The sequence below is a fragment of the Homarus americanus genome, unplaced genomic scaffold (genome assembly GCF_018991925.1).
Source record: "Homarus americanus isolate GMGI-L3 unplaced genomic scaffold, GMGI_Hamer_2.0 scaffold33468, whole genome shotgun sequence".
Lineage (NCBI taxonomy): Eukaryota > Metazoa > Arthropoda > Malacostraca > Decapoda > Nephropidae > Homarus > Homarus americanus.
The window spans coordinates 5,170,793-5,185,535 of NW_024714177.1; the positions used below are offsets into that span (position 1 = coordinate 5,170,793).

Sequence of the window (14,743 nt, forward strand, 5' to 3'; positions counted from 1 at the left end):
CTTGTTATATTGAAGTATGCCATACAAAGATGACTCCCTCCCCCAATCCTACCTCCATCTCTACTGCTGCTGATATGGCAAGCAGGCATACCAACTTATGATGATGCACTGGAGATCATATCAAAGCATTTTGTCCAGCATTTCAAATTGTAGCAACAGAAAATCTGATGATACTTTTTTGGGGGGACTGTACAGTACATACATACCCCAATAATAAATACAGCACATTACTCTACAGTACATCTTATCAGCCTTTTACAGTATTTTAATGCATAATGCTCATAATTGTTGACTGCACTGGCACAGAACCATGCACATGTTGAATAATGTGCTCCTTGTTCTGTAATACAGTATTGTCACAACGAGCAATGCAATTCATCCCAAGAGCATTCACTTTGCTCTATGTTTATTATCTTTTCACCTCTTCACATTTTACTATGTCCACCTTAGTTTCCAACATAATAGTGCACCACTTCTTACTACCACCATCACTACTGTCACCACTCTTATGCTTTTGAAGCATGTTGGGGGTTAATAGTGTTCATAAACAACAAAAATAACACCGCAGGGAGCTGCAGGTACACCAAGGAGGAACAACAAAATCTAATGATGGCAGCAGAGACACTGGTTGACACCAAACAGCCACTGCCATCTACTGCACGACAGCTGTACTTACGACTCACAGATCAAACAGTCAACTAGACATATTGAAAGGTTTGTTTGTGTCCGTCAAAGTTTGTAAGACAAATGTTCATAAGTGGAGGAGCACCTTTATAATTACTAGACATGTTGATTTGCCTTGCAAACAACTGTCTTATACAGGAACCATTAACTGATCTATTTAGGGCAGATTTCCCTGCTTAAGACTGGAGATAACCCACTGGACAAGCCAAGCTCTGCCATGGGAGTTCTTAACATGACATTTCACAAGTGAATTGATAATGACTCATAATCAATAAAAATAAATTAAACAACTTAGGTAATATGCACTTCTCCTTTAAAAAATCATAATAAGGTTAGAATAGAATTTCTGTACAGTACTCCTATTAGTGAACTCCAGTGATCCTAAAAATGAATAGCTTCCTGACAGAAGTAAAGCAAAATAAAATTCAATTTCAATGCATCTTAGTAAGTGAGCTAGTACAAGTACACCACCAATTATCAGGGAACTGATGGTCCGGCACCTCCTTTAGTCCGGACAAAATTATGAGAGAGCACTTAACTTCCCTCCCTCCCTCCCAGAATGGGTGAAGGTAGTTTTAGGCTTAAAGTTTTTATCTTATAAAATGTAGCTGACTAGGCTTAGCAGAATATAAATTACATTGCTGAAATCTTTGTAAGATAGTGATTAATTTGAGTATAAACATCACAATTTTCACAAGAGATAGAAATTTTAGTCTAGTGTAGTACATTTGAGTACAGTACTGTACAAGTTTTTTAACTCATATTTTCAGGAAGATATATGTAACTTTCTTCATTTATTTTTACTCATTTACATGCACACACCATCTTAAATATATACTGTGAAAAAAAGTAAAAGAAATAATTGTCCTTAGGGTAAACCTGTAATAAGTTAATTACTAAAAATTTTATGTCTTGTGCAAATTGTATACTGTATTGCCAAATCGGTTCTATGTTTACATTCATTCCCAGTGGAGTAAATATCAAGAAAGTTGTGTTCTTGAATATTTTTGCATTTTTTATTAAAATTATTGGTCATTCTAAAATTTAGCCATCCAAGCTCTGTCTACTGGTATGCACTGTCCTAAGGGCAAAGTTGTACTGTACATGAACTCAAAATTATGTACTAAATGATTACTAAGATTTTTGTCTAGTGCAAACTATAGCATGTTTATATTCAAATTGATCACTATCTTATAAGAATTCCAGCAATGTAAATTATATTCTCCAGGGTCACTTCTGTGACATTTTATAAGCATAAAACAAAAACTCAATCTAAAGGACATAAATAAACAAATTAATACTTCACTAGATCTTCGGCGCCAACTGTTAAACATGTCACTGTCACCTCCCCTTCCTCCCTCCCCTCCTCGCAGCCAGAGTTTGGTGGTTTTAGGCTTAAAATTTTTATCTGATATAATATCACAGACTAAGGTTAGGAGAATATAATTTGCAGTGCTGGAATCCTTGCAAGACAACGAATAATATATATATACTGTATATATATATATATATATATATATATATATATATATATATATATATATATATATATATATATATATATATATATATATATATATATATATATATATATATATATATATATATATATATATATATATATATATATATATATATATATATATATATATATATATATATATATATATATATATATATATATATATATATATATATATATATATATATATATATATATATATATATATATATATATATATATTTTTTTTTTTTTAAGGGCGATTTAGGGGATTTATAAGAGTGTTTCTGACTTCATGCATTTTTTTTATTTACTTTGTATGTACTTTTCCTGTGAGTTGGAACCAATTACCCAATATCCAAATGAAATAATAGATTCAGTTAACAAAATTTTCGGTCAACAAAAGACTCTGTGGAACCAATTGTGTTTGGTAATCGAGGGACCACTGTATACAACAATTTGAATTAAATATAACAAACTTGCCTTCATACCATCTTCCCAGGACTGCCAGAGGTCCCCTCTTGTCAGAAAGCAAGCCACCGCATGACGACCCAAGTGGTGAATCCATCCCTCTTTCCTTAACTGCGTCATAGTTGCATCAATAAAAGGGTATCCAGTTTTTCCCTATTCAAATAAAATACTTGGGTCAGTAGACAATATTAATACCGTACTGTATCAGGAAAATTCCCTACCTAATATGGCAGACTACGATAAATCCTTTACTTACATTGTTACTAAACACATCATTTTATTTAACCATCACTGACATACAGTAAGTTCTCGCTTAACGTCGGGGTTACGTTCCTGAAAAGTGACATTTTACGAAACAACGTTAAGAGGATCAATTTTCTCCATAAGAAATAGATAAAATACGGGAGTTATGTTCCTGAGCCTCCCTTTGCCCCATGAAAAACATCACATATACAAAAAATATTTGCCATTTCTATAGAAAATAGTATATATATACAGAACTATTAAGTTTGTATTGGTACTCACGGATGGGCGTAGGTGGTGGAGCGAGTGTGTGGTGGGTGGTGAAGCGGAGGAGGTGGATGGCGGGAGTGGAGGAGGAGGAGGGTGGGAGCGGAGGAGGGCAGAAGAGGAGGAGGGTGGCGAGTCACTGAGACTGTGGCTGCCTCCTCCTCCTGCGCTGACTGGGGTTCCTCCGCCTCTGTTTGCTCCTCCTCGGCTGCTTTGTGCTCCTCCTCAGCTGCCGGCTGTTGTGAAGAAGCTGCTTCTGCTGTCCCGCGACGAACAAATGAATCCAGTGTTGACTGCTTGGTGCTACTCTTCTTCAATGCTGCATTGAACCTTTGAGCTACGTTATCTGTTTGGGTTGTCATCTATAAGGATATGCATTGCTTGCTGGAACATGTTCAACGATTCTGCCAGCCTCTTTGAAGTTAGCATTCGTTGAGGTTCTTCGTCGTCCTCGACGTCGTCCTCTTCAACGGGACTGTGTTTTAATAGTTGTTGCAGATCATTGTTGGCGAGCTCTTCTGTATGGGATGCCAAAACGTCCTCAATATCCTCTGATTCCAGCTCATCAAAGCCTGCCTGTCTAGCCAAGCTGAGGATATCCTTATTCACAACTGGGACTAAGTCCGTGAATCCCATAAAACTGTAAAACTGTTGACACACTTGGGCCACAGTTTACGCCACACACCATTCAGGCAACTTTCTGAAACCTCATCCCATGCCTTGCCAATGTTGTCAATAGCATGAAGAATGTTGAAGCCACGCCAATATTCTCGGATCGTTGGTTTACTTTCTCCATCTGTAACCTTGAGCAGCTGGGCCATGGTACGCAGTAAATAATACGCCTTGAATGCGGCGATGACGTGTTGGTCCATAGACTGCATCAGTGCTGTCGTGTTGGGAGGCAGAAATACAACTTTTACACTGTCATGCAAGTCATCGAGATTGGGAGGATGAGCTGGAGCACTGTCAATGATCAGAAGAATTTTGAAATCAAGGTTCTCCTTGGCACAGTATTCATTCATTGCAGGGACGGCATACACATTTAACCACTGGCTAAATATGGCGCCAGTTATCCATGCCTTCTTTTTGCCTTGTAAATGACAGGAAGGTGATCCTTGGAGTAACCTTTCAGGGCCTGTGGGTTAGCAGCGCGAGAAATTAGCATAGGCTTCAGCTTGAAGTCGCCGGCAGCGTTCGTGCCAAGCAGCAGCGCCATGTATATATATGTAGGTAGGTGTATGTGTATGTATGTATGTATGTATATGTATGTATGTATATGTATGTATGTATATATATGTATGCATATGCATATGTATATATGTGTGTATGTGTATATACAGTCATGCGCCGGTTAACGTCCTAGAAGCGTTCTTGGAAACGTGACGTTAACGGAAATGGACGTTGTCCGATCATCACATTAACTTTTTATTTATACTTATGTGTATGTGGAATACTATATACATACATATACACTTTTACTGTTAAATCACTACTGTAATGTGATACAGGTGATTAATTTTTATCTCTTGTGCAAAATACATGACGTTTATATTAAAATTATTCACTGTTTTACAAGGATTCCAACAACGCCGAGCAGATGGGGGAGAGAGAGAGGGTGGGAGCGAGCAAGGGGGCGTGGGGGGAGGGGAGGTAGTACGTTTGACAGTTGGCACAGGCCCAGGTCTAACGCGTGTATATTTATCAGTTCTTAGGTGACTAAGCTTCTCTCTTATAAAAAGCCAGTGAAATGACCTGGGTGAATATAATTAACATTGCTGGGATTCTTGTAACATACTGATTAATTTGAATATAAACATGCGATAATTTGCACTAGACAATACACTAGTCAAATTAGTACATGTGCACTCCAGCTTTGCTGTAACGTCATTTATTTCTATTACGTTTCTTTTAATATGGTGTGTGCATGTAAATGGAAAAAAATAAATTTAGAAATCTATGTACAATAAATCTACCCAAAAATACAGTTGAAAAACTTTTTTATAAAATGTACTACAGTACTGTACACTAATGTACAAAATTTTTTATCTCTTGAGCAAAATATATGACGTTTATATTCAAATTATTGGCTGTCTTGCAAGGATTCCAGCAATGCAAATTATAATCTCCTAACTTTAGTCTGAGATATTATATAAGATAAAAACTGTAAACCTAAAAGCCTGGCTGGGGGAGGGGGACATAGCCAGCCACGCCACCCAGCGAGGGGTTGGTGGGGGGTGGGAGGGTTGAGGTGATAAGTTTGAGCTGAAGGTCTCTGTGTGTTTATTTAACAGTCCTACTAAGCTTCTCTCATTTTAAAATGCCAGTGATATGACCTAGGAGAATATAATTAACATAGCTGGGATTCTTGTAAGATACTGATATATTTGAATATAAACATGTAATTTGCACTAGACATAACAATTTTAGTACCGTAATCAAATTAGTACATGTGCACTCCAGCTTTGCACTAAAGTCATTTACAGTATTTCTTTTATGTTTGTTTTAGTATGGTGTGTGCATGTAAATGTATGAAAATAAATGAAGAAATTTATGTAAATCTACCCAAAAATACAGTAGAATTTTTTTTTATAATATGTACTACAGTATTGTACACTAATGTACTACATTTTTTATATCTTGAGCAAAATATATGACGCTTTTATTCAAATTAATCTCTGTCTTGCAAGGATTTCAGCAATGCAAATTATATTATCCTAACTTTAGTCTGAGATATTATAAAAAATAAACATAAAGAAATCACCAATCTTTTATCTTGAACACGAGGGTGGTGGGAAGACGGCGGGGGAGGTGACAGAATGTCTGGCGTTTGTTTGTTTATTTATTTATTTGAGATAAGATTTGACAGTTGGCGCTGAAGGCCTGCCTGCGTGTTTATTTATCATTACTTAAGAGTGACTAAGCTCTTCTCATAATTTTCCACCCAAACGACCTGGGTGAATATAACTTACATTGGAGGGATTCTTATAAGATAGTAATTTATTTTAATATTTTTTTTTTTCAATTTAAATTTTAATTGTTTATTCCTTGATAGAGGAAGCGGGATCCTAGTGCTGTCACTTGGTACCCCTGTACCATAACACCAGAAGCAACTGGCCAGTGTTACAAGTATATACAGTACAGTACAGTCATCCCTTGGTTATCGCGCCTAATTGGGACCCCGCCGATAACGAAAGTACAGAACCTATGGGATTTATTCTAATTGGTTCATTTACCCAAGACCCAACCCCAAGTTTCCCATTTTACGACCATTTAGAACCACTAAATATATGTATAATGTTATGGTAAATATCATAAACACACATAGGCATGGCTAGGTTTATTACAAAGTGATGAAAAGGGTACGCTTAATACTGTAGTCCACAAAACATGTAGCTATGCTTTTTTTATTTGGTCCCCCGTCATATGAGTCCGTTTTCTCTCACATCAGGATGCCTGAGTCCTCCGTTTTCTCTCTTAATCTTAGAGTGCACCAGAAACTTTACTATTTTTAGTAATGCCACAGAATTTGAAATTGCAACCCCAATTGCAACTCGGGTTGCAATTGTTGAGGCAACTAGATATGTCTGATTACAGCAAATGTGTTATTGTCAATTTGTAGGTGAAAGATTTTATCCTCAATAGATGTAGGTTAACATTTCACCTGTAGGCAAATGCTTAAAAAAAGCCTAAGTAAGGAAGCATATTCCTTTAACACATAATATCTGACCAGTATGGGGAGGATCATCATGTCTCCGTCAGGGAGTCGTGGAGTGGTGGTCCAGCAGGCGTCACTTTTTTTTTGGGGAGGGGGGGCCAATGGATGCGGCGCGACCAAACGTTATTCAGTCGAATAACCAAGCGATAACGCGTAATGCACGGGTAATAACCACCTGCCACGACTTTACGCGTTTGGTCATTTACGCGGCACCTGGCCAGACCAGCAATTATTAGTTACGCGGTACATTCCATCATTTACGCGGAAGCGGCGCAGGCAGGATGCGCACTAGGTCGCCCAGTCAACAAAACATTACCGTGTTCTTCACCCACCACCCACCACAGCCAGTCCAAGTCAGTGATAGTGAGGATATGGACTTTGAGGGGTTCGACAAAGAGGCCCTGGCAAGCCTCTGTGGTGGATAGTGATACAATTGATACAAGTGATACAGGTGAGGGCCAATAATCTGCCCTCTGCCTCGGAACCAACCCCCCATCCCCGTGTGCCCAGCCATCTCTTCTACTAACGTAAGTGTTAAAAAACCTAATATTATTGATATTCCTCTTAAATATTAATTGTGTGTACATACCATCATAAAATTAAGATGTTATTTTTACTACAACGAACATATTGTGTCGGAAAAAGGGTAGTCTGGCAGTCGGCCCAGTCTCTTTTTCAATTAATCCCATATGTTCTGTTATTTTATTTATGTGTTTTGTGTTATACGCAGACCTCAATGGGTTAAATTAGCAGCGTAAACCCAGACTATACTGTACTGTACTGTAATGTATATATATATATATATATATATATATATATATATATATATATATATATATATATATATATATATATATATATATATATATATATATATATATATATATATATATATATATATATATATATATATATATATATATATATATATATATATATATATATATACTGTATAGACCAAGAGGTAGCAGTGAACAACACACGTGGTGGCGGCAGGGCACAGACTGAGCAGATGTAAACAAACACCTCGCGCCAAGCGGTGGGCGCGGAATTTAACGGAATCATGCTCGATTTATCGAACTCCAGTAGTTCGATTTAGAGGAAATTTCGATTTTACGGAAAGGGTACCTCGAATTAGTTCGTTAAACTGAGAAAATACTGTATATCGAAATATAGGTGGTGAAAGTTGTCTGCTGGGAATGCACCCCCCCCCAACTGTGCTTACATTAATTCTTATGGAGAAAATTGCCCTGATATTTGCAGTTTCACTAATCACATTGAATTTTAGAAACACATCCATTTTGGTAACAGGGGTATTTCTGTACTCCTATTGTACATAATGGAAATAATTTAACCATGGCATGGCAAGGGGGCAATATACAATGAACCCACCACTATTTGTCATTTGAGGGTTTATTCTCCAACCTTAAAAAACTTTGTTAGCAGAATAAGTTATTTAATTTATTAAATATTTTACTCCAGATAATTCTTCAAACTTCATGTCCACAGAATTTAAAAATTCAATTTTTAAAAATAAATCATAAAACAGGTTCAATTGTATTATGGCACATGTACTGTACAGTCAATGTGTTTATCCATATCTGACCTTATCATTTAAACAAAGCAACTGTATTTCTGCATATACAAAGTTAGGTTAACAACAAAAAGTTGGTTTTACATTATGAAAGTTCAGTATTACAAGTACTTACAAATTCCCAGGCCTTCATCAACTTTTCATTTCTGACCCATGGAATCTGTCGGCATATGGGGTTCCCTTCCATTCTGTTGAAGTTGGGAGTTTTTGCCCCAACTGTGTAGAAAAACTCACGCCATAGCAACTGTCCTAATAAAGACACTGGAGGCTGGGTGTGTGAGTTATTCTTATACACCTGTAAAACAAAATGACAGTTTATCATGAATGTCAAAAACAATCTAGTACTGTAGTACAGTATACAGAAAGAAGTATAATATGCATAATTTATTGTATTACGGTATACAGTACTGTATATACTGTACAGTACTCACCAGCAGATGCTGTCATCTTGACCCTAAAATAGGCAGACTCTGTCCACTCAGCTGAATTTAATATGTAACTGTAATAACATCTTAACACTTGTGATGGAGGTTGGGTGGGGGATTAGTGGGCCATGTTACTGACATGACCTGATGCAATGTCAGGTCACCCATTGTATATAAACTCTTTTCTCATTTGTGATGGAGGTGGGGTGGGTGATTAGTGATCTCATATTACTGACCTTCTGATGCAATGTCAGGTCACCCAATGTTGGGGTGGCGGATCAGTGGGTAAGGTGTGCCAGTGTTTCCCACTTACTGAATGCACAGTACAGTATATGTAACTGTAATCACTTTTTATAATCTTAACACAGCTTTAAGGGGAGCATCCGGCTGAAGCACAAAATTTGGTAATAATTGATCAATCAATATCAATTTCCTGTCAGCAATTAAGGACACCAGATACATTGTTGCTTACCCTTGAAACGGTTCTGCCTAATCCCTGATACCTGATCTTTCCATTTTATTTCTTATCAATTTTCAAAATCCTACTTCTCCATAACTTTTTGCTAGATTACATTGAAATTCATGTAGAGTATAGGTACCGTATTTTATGGCACAAAAGACGCATGTTCATATAAGATACACACCCCCATTTTAGCAGGGAGTACAGTATTTGGAAACCTTTTGTGTGTCCTTTCCTCCTGTATCCATAGTTTTCTTAAAACAATATATACAGTACCAGTAAATGTAGGGAATAAATAAAAATAATACCAATATATAAGTTACAACAAAAAATACTCTATTGCCAAACCAGTAACAAATGCCAAATGAAAATTTAACAATCACCTTTTGCATATACAGGGGGTACTGTACATCTGTACTCTCTGTTTACCATAGCAACGACGACGCTACCTCTGCCAATTCCCTAGCAATGCTCCCCACCCACCACTCAGCCATCTTCCCGCTCCCCCACTAAGCCAGCTAACTCATGTGCAAAGAAATGTAGCTAGCTGAGAAGGATGCCAGTTACTGATTTTTACCAAGTGATTGGTATTAATTTACACCAAAATATTATTATAAATACTTTTCTCCACCTTTTGCTAAGTAAACAGAAAGGCCCTCTAAATGAAGGGGGGTAGAATAATCGTGCATAGCTACATAAATATTATGAATTACACAATCAAAATAAGTTAGCAGATAGCCATAGGCAACAGCATTCCTCAGGAATTTTTCTGAAATTTTCAGTTTCCCAATTTCATTGTATTTTCAGCCAGACGTTCCCCTTAACACTGTATTTTTGGCTGATTGTGTCCTGGTACAATAATGTACAGTACTGCACAACACAAATTGTACACAAAAACAGCATCTAGCATAGGAACAGCCTTCTACTATGGCAGCAGAATATGAACTAAGCGATCCAAGCATCTAGGCCACCCCAACGCCCGGCACATGCGGATGCATTGAAGCAAGATGCAGTCTTTCGAAACTCCCAGAAAATTTATTCCCAGACCCAGAGCGGAGAGGTTTGAAGAGATTTTTTCAGAACCTTCTCAGAATTTTTTCCGGAAAATGGACCTGATTTTCATCCTCGGAAACTCATTCGCAGACTCATAATGGAGAGAGTTTTCCCAGAATTTTTCCGGCCCAATTTCAATTCCGGCTATTGGAGAGTTCTGGGGACTGGGGATTCCGGCTAACAGTACTGTATACAGTATTGAACAATACATCGTTAATTTTGCTTGGTTGAAAGTCATTCTGCAGAACAGAATGATTACTGATCCATGACTTAGATGAAAGATGTTATACAGTACTCTCATAACACTACAACAAGACATTTGTGTTATATCTCAAAGTAAAATATGCAATGTCAAATACACAATACAAATAATTACTTTTTTAGTCAAATAAAAAATTAATAAATTACGTCACACTTTTCCAGTTTTTATTTAGTGTTTAACTGTTTCCAGCTGCTTACTCTATGTGTTTCATAAACTGTATAGTCAGCAGGCACATACATTTTATAATGGTACCATTTGTCCAAACTTACATAAATACATTTGCAGATACTGTACATACACCAAACCTATGCTGGACTTGTCCACCGTCATGTGCTCACAGATGGTGTTTATTTGTTGTGCTTCCTTTGTTTTTGTTTTGTTAACATTATGTGGGATACAATAAAAGCTGGATGTGTTAATAGTGTGAAGTATATTGCATTGGGACCAAATATTTCATTACAGTATACTATGAGTGAAAAGAGAAAGCAAAGCAAAGATACTGCTGGAAGAGACCTTCACCTTTGACACATGTGACCACCACCCATGACCCCACTTGGACTTACCCAACCTTTGTTAATACTCAAGTGACCCACTGCCACATAGCAGTTAATCCATCAAACAGACCATGCCGAACTTGGCCCATAAACTCACACAAGTTAAAATGTTTATATTGTTGATGAAACAATAATGAATTGTGTATGAAGATTATTTTTTTAATAAATACAGTATTGCTTTACTCACCATAAGCTGGCTGCATCTATCTGAACCCTGAGCCACATTATACAGAATTTCTCAATCAATTCATGGGCCACACAAAGACATGGTTCGGGCCGCATGCGCGGGTTGCCCATGGCTGACATAATGCATGATGGTTCATTACTTGACTTTTTATGCAGAAGAGGAATATAATGTATGAATGTGAAAATAAATATAAAACTCGAACATAAATATAAAATCCTATCCCTTACCTCTAATAGCCTGAAGTACATGGTGCGAGGTGAAAGACAACCAAATTTGAGGTAGGGGCTGAGGACTGTGGTGCTGGGCTGGAGGGAATTGGGTGATGTCTTTGGCTTCTCAAACTTACACACCCAAGTCTTCGGAACAAGAGCATTAACAGTAAATTTACAAAACATTAACCTTGTGTAAGTTCCAAAAATATCAAACACATAGTCCTAGAGTTCCCAAAACCTGTCAGGAAATAAAATAGTTTTCCAAGCTGGAACTACGACTCAATCTTCTGTATGATGTATGCAGCCCACTACAATACACTGAGGGTTCAAAGTTTGCTCCCTCCCAAACTGAAGTAGTATCCACCCCAAAATAGATAAAACAGCACATCTGTAGCAGACAACAGTCAAGGTAAGTAAGTTTGCAGACTCATTCCTGTGACTCTAGTTTCACAATGGGGAGTGAACTTTTATCCACAACTGTACATTTAACAAATATGTTGATGTTTCGTAAACTTTGCATCCATCCTTTCTATGTTCATCAAGTTCAATGATTTTATCTAACACTTACAGAACCTTGCCCAAACACACGAGTTATAATCGCTGAAGCTCATAGTGACATCATGCAATCACTCTTCAACACAAGCTGTATAGATCTGCTTGTTGTATTGGCTATCACACATGTCAGTGCTCCTAGTAATGTATTTGAATTTAGAGTGTGAAAAACTAATGGACTGAACTTGCAATGTCCAATTTCAAGACTGAGGAGGATGGAGGACATCGTCCATTAGAATGTCCACATACACAATATTCTTTTATTTACTGTCCATATACACACCTTCCCTTCATTTAATTTTCATACACATACTTTCTTTTCATTTACTGTCCATACACACACTTTCCACTCATTCAGTCATTCATTCATTATTATGCTGCACAAGATTTGCTCTATCATACTCCTTTCCAAACCAAAGCCCCAAATCTGGTTTACTTGCCACTTCACTCAAGCTAACATTGTCCATCAGCAGAACATTCTCCCCCCCCCCCCAAAAAAAAAACACACTTGGTGCCATAGTAATACCTACAGTATATACAAAATTCAATAGCTAAACCAAGGCAGAGTAAATGATGTTTCATGATAGTGTTTCCCATGCATAGAACTTGAACCATTGAAGGTCAAATTTTGGGGACTCTCTTACTGCTAAGTCCAGGCAAGCATTAGTTTATACAACCTTTCACTAAACATTGTAGAAGAGCCCCTTCATCAGAATGAATATATTGTAGTTTCTTAATAAATCAGATTTTGCCTGAGGGTGTTCTAGAACTAATCTCAAGTCACTTGATGAATGAGCATAGTTACAAAATTTAATTTAATGCTTCATTCTTACATTTATGGCCTACATTACTCAATGACTAACAGACAATATCCAAAGCTACCTAAGAAATGTAAGGTTTAAGTAAAGCGTCAACAGAATTACCGGTATTTAATGTCCACCCAACAAGGAAGTCTAGTAGAGTGCACCATACCTTACAAAATTAAAGAATAGAATCCTAAAATCTCATTACAGGGAGACCCCCCCCCCAAGTTAGCGGAGATTTATTTCGCAGTCCTACATTATTCGCGGATGACACCCTGGATGTACCCAAGAATGTCTGTGGGTAGTTTTAAAGTTGCTGGAACAGGGAGCCATTCATTCTAAAGACAGTAATTCCCTTTTCCTGTATTGTAAATATGTGTATGTGTGTGTGTGTGTGTGTGTGTGTGTGTGTGTGTGTGTGTGTGTAGACACACAAACAAAACACATTCAAATAAATAATGATTGGAAAATACTCTCACACAAATAATCAGAAGCAAACTTATTAAAAATGTGAGTCTACCCTCAAGTCCGTGCTTTACTACTTATTAATAAAGCACGGACTTGAGGGTAGACTGTCTCATATATAAGAAATTTGTTTCTGATTATTTGTGAGAGTATTTTCCCATTATTATTTATTTGTACATTATGTGTTTTGTGTGTGTGTGTGTTTTACACACACACACACACACATATACTGTATACAATACAGGTAAAAGAAATAACAGTCCTAAGGGCAAACACACAAAGGGAATACAGTATACATTTCTTTGTACACAAGTAAAAATGTCCTCAATTGGTCAGCAAATGTTGTTCGCGGATTTGGCGATTCGCGGCCATTTTGAGAACCTAACCCCCACGAATTTGGGAGGGCCCCCCTGTATTTGATTTGGCAGGGAGCAAAATGGCTCATGATTTATGGATTGTTCAGTATCTCACTAGTTAAATCCCCATGGCAAATTCATCTTCTCACAAACTTTAACTAACAAAGGAAGTATTGCCAAAACAGCTGCACTTTTAATCTTACAGTACCTGAATCTCTCAATTCTAAAAAAAAAAAAAAAAAAAAGTAGCTACTGTACATGGATGCTGCCATATTAGACAGAAAAATCATGAAGCCATCAGAAATATCTCCAAATACTTTATCCTCCAGCATAGCTTTGAACAAAAAATTGGGTTCTAAAAACCATCTCATCAGACTAAGTCACTTCCACAACACCAAGCCATTTGCTCCCCTTCTCAACTATAAAATGGGGTTTTAGGATTTAATCCCCAAAGAGCACAGTATACAAGACATGAGAATGTGTATGCTTTTCAAGCCTGTGCAAGCCAATTCCTTATGATATCAGCTTGGATCAAAATATGAGAAAGGTAACAATGCAGCCATATGTAATGGTCAGAAATAGTGATTACACATCCCCACCTTGCGCATCATGTATTTGTCTAACCTCCTGAGTGCCTCTGTCTCACCACCTGGGTACAGACAAGGTTGAAGGCTGCCCTCATCTACACCCAACTCTGAAAAATAGCAATATTTATCAGTCCAAGCACTGGAATAACCACAGGTTTATAAGCAAAGAACTGGCAAATACAACAAAATAATTTATGTCATATTCTGCTACAAAATCAATCTGAAAATGTATTCATTACATGGTACAAGATCTGAATCCGAAAATTTATCATATACGTATTAGTACAAGCATAATTTATTAATTAGTACAGCAAGGGCAATGATAAATGAAAGGAACGTGAGTATACTGATT

General features: G+C 37.1%; 1 protein-coding gene across 5 annotated transcripts in view; it reads right to left on the reverse strand.

The window, feature by feature from the left end:
• LOC121877411 (cryptochrome-2-like) overlaps positions 1-14,743 on the reverse strand; it is a 43,624-nt gene that overhangs the window by 12,067 nt on the left and 16,814 nt on the right. For 3 of the 5 annotated variants that reach the window (XM_042383179.1, XM_042383172.1, XM_042383186.1), the window contains exons 6-9: positions 14,404-14,498; positions 11,644-11,772; positions 8,591-8,770; positions 2,669-2,809 (exon numbers count right to left, since the gene is read on the reverse strand). In XM_042383179.1, the coding sequence (XP_042239113.1) occupies positions 2,669-2,809; positions 8,591-8,770; positions 11,644-11,772; positions 14,404-14,498 (545 nt within the window). The remainder of the gene's footprint in view (positions 1-2,668; positions 2,810-8,590; positions 8,771-11,643; positions 11,773-14,403; positions 14,499-14,743) is intronic. The other 2 variants (XM_042383194.1, XM_042383203.1) reach the window with 2 other exon arrangements.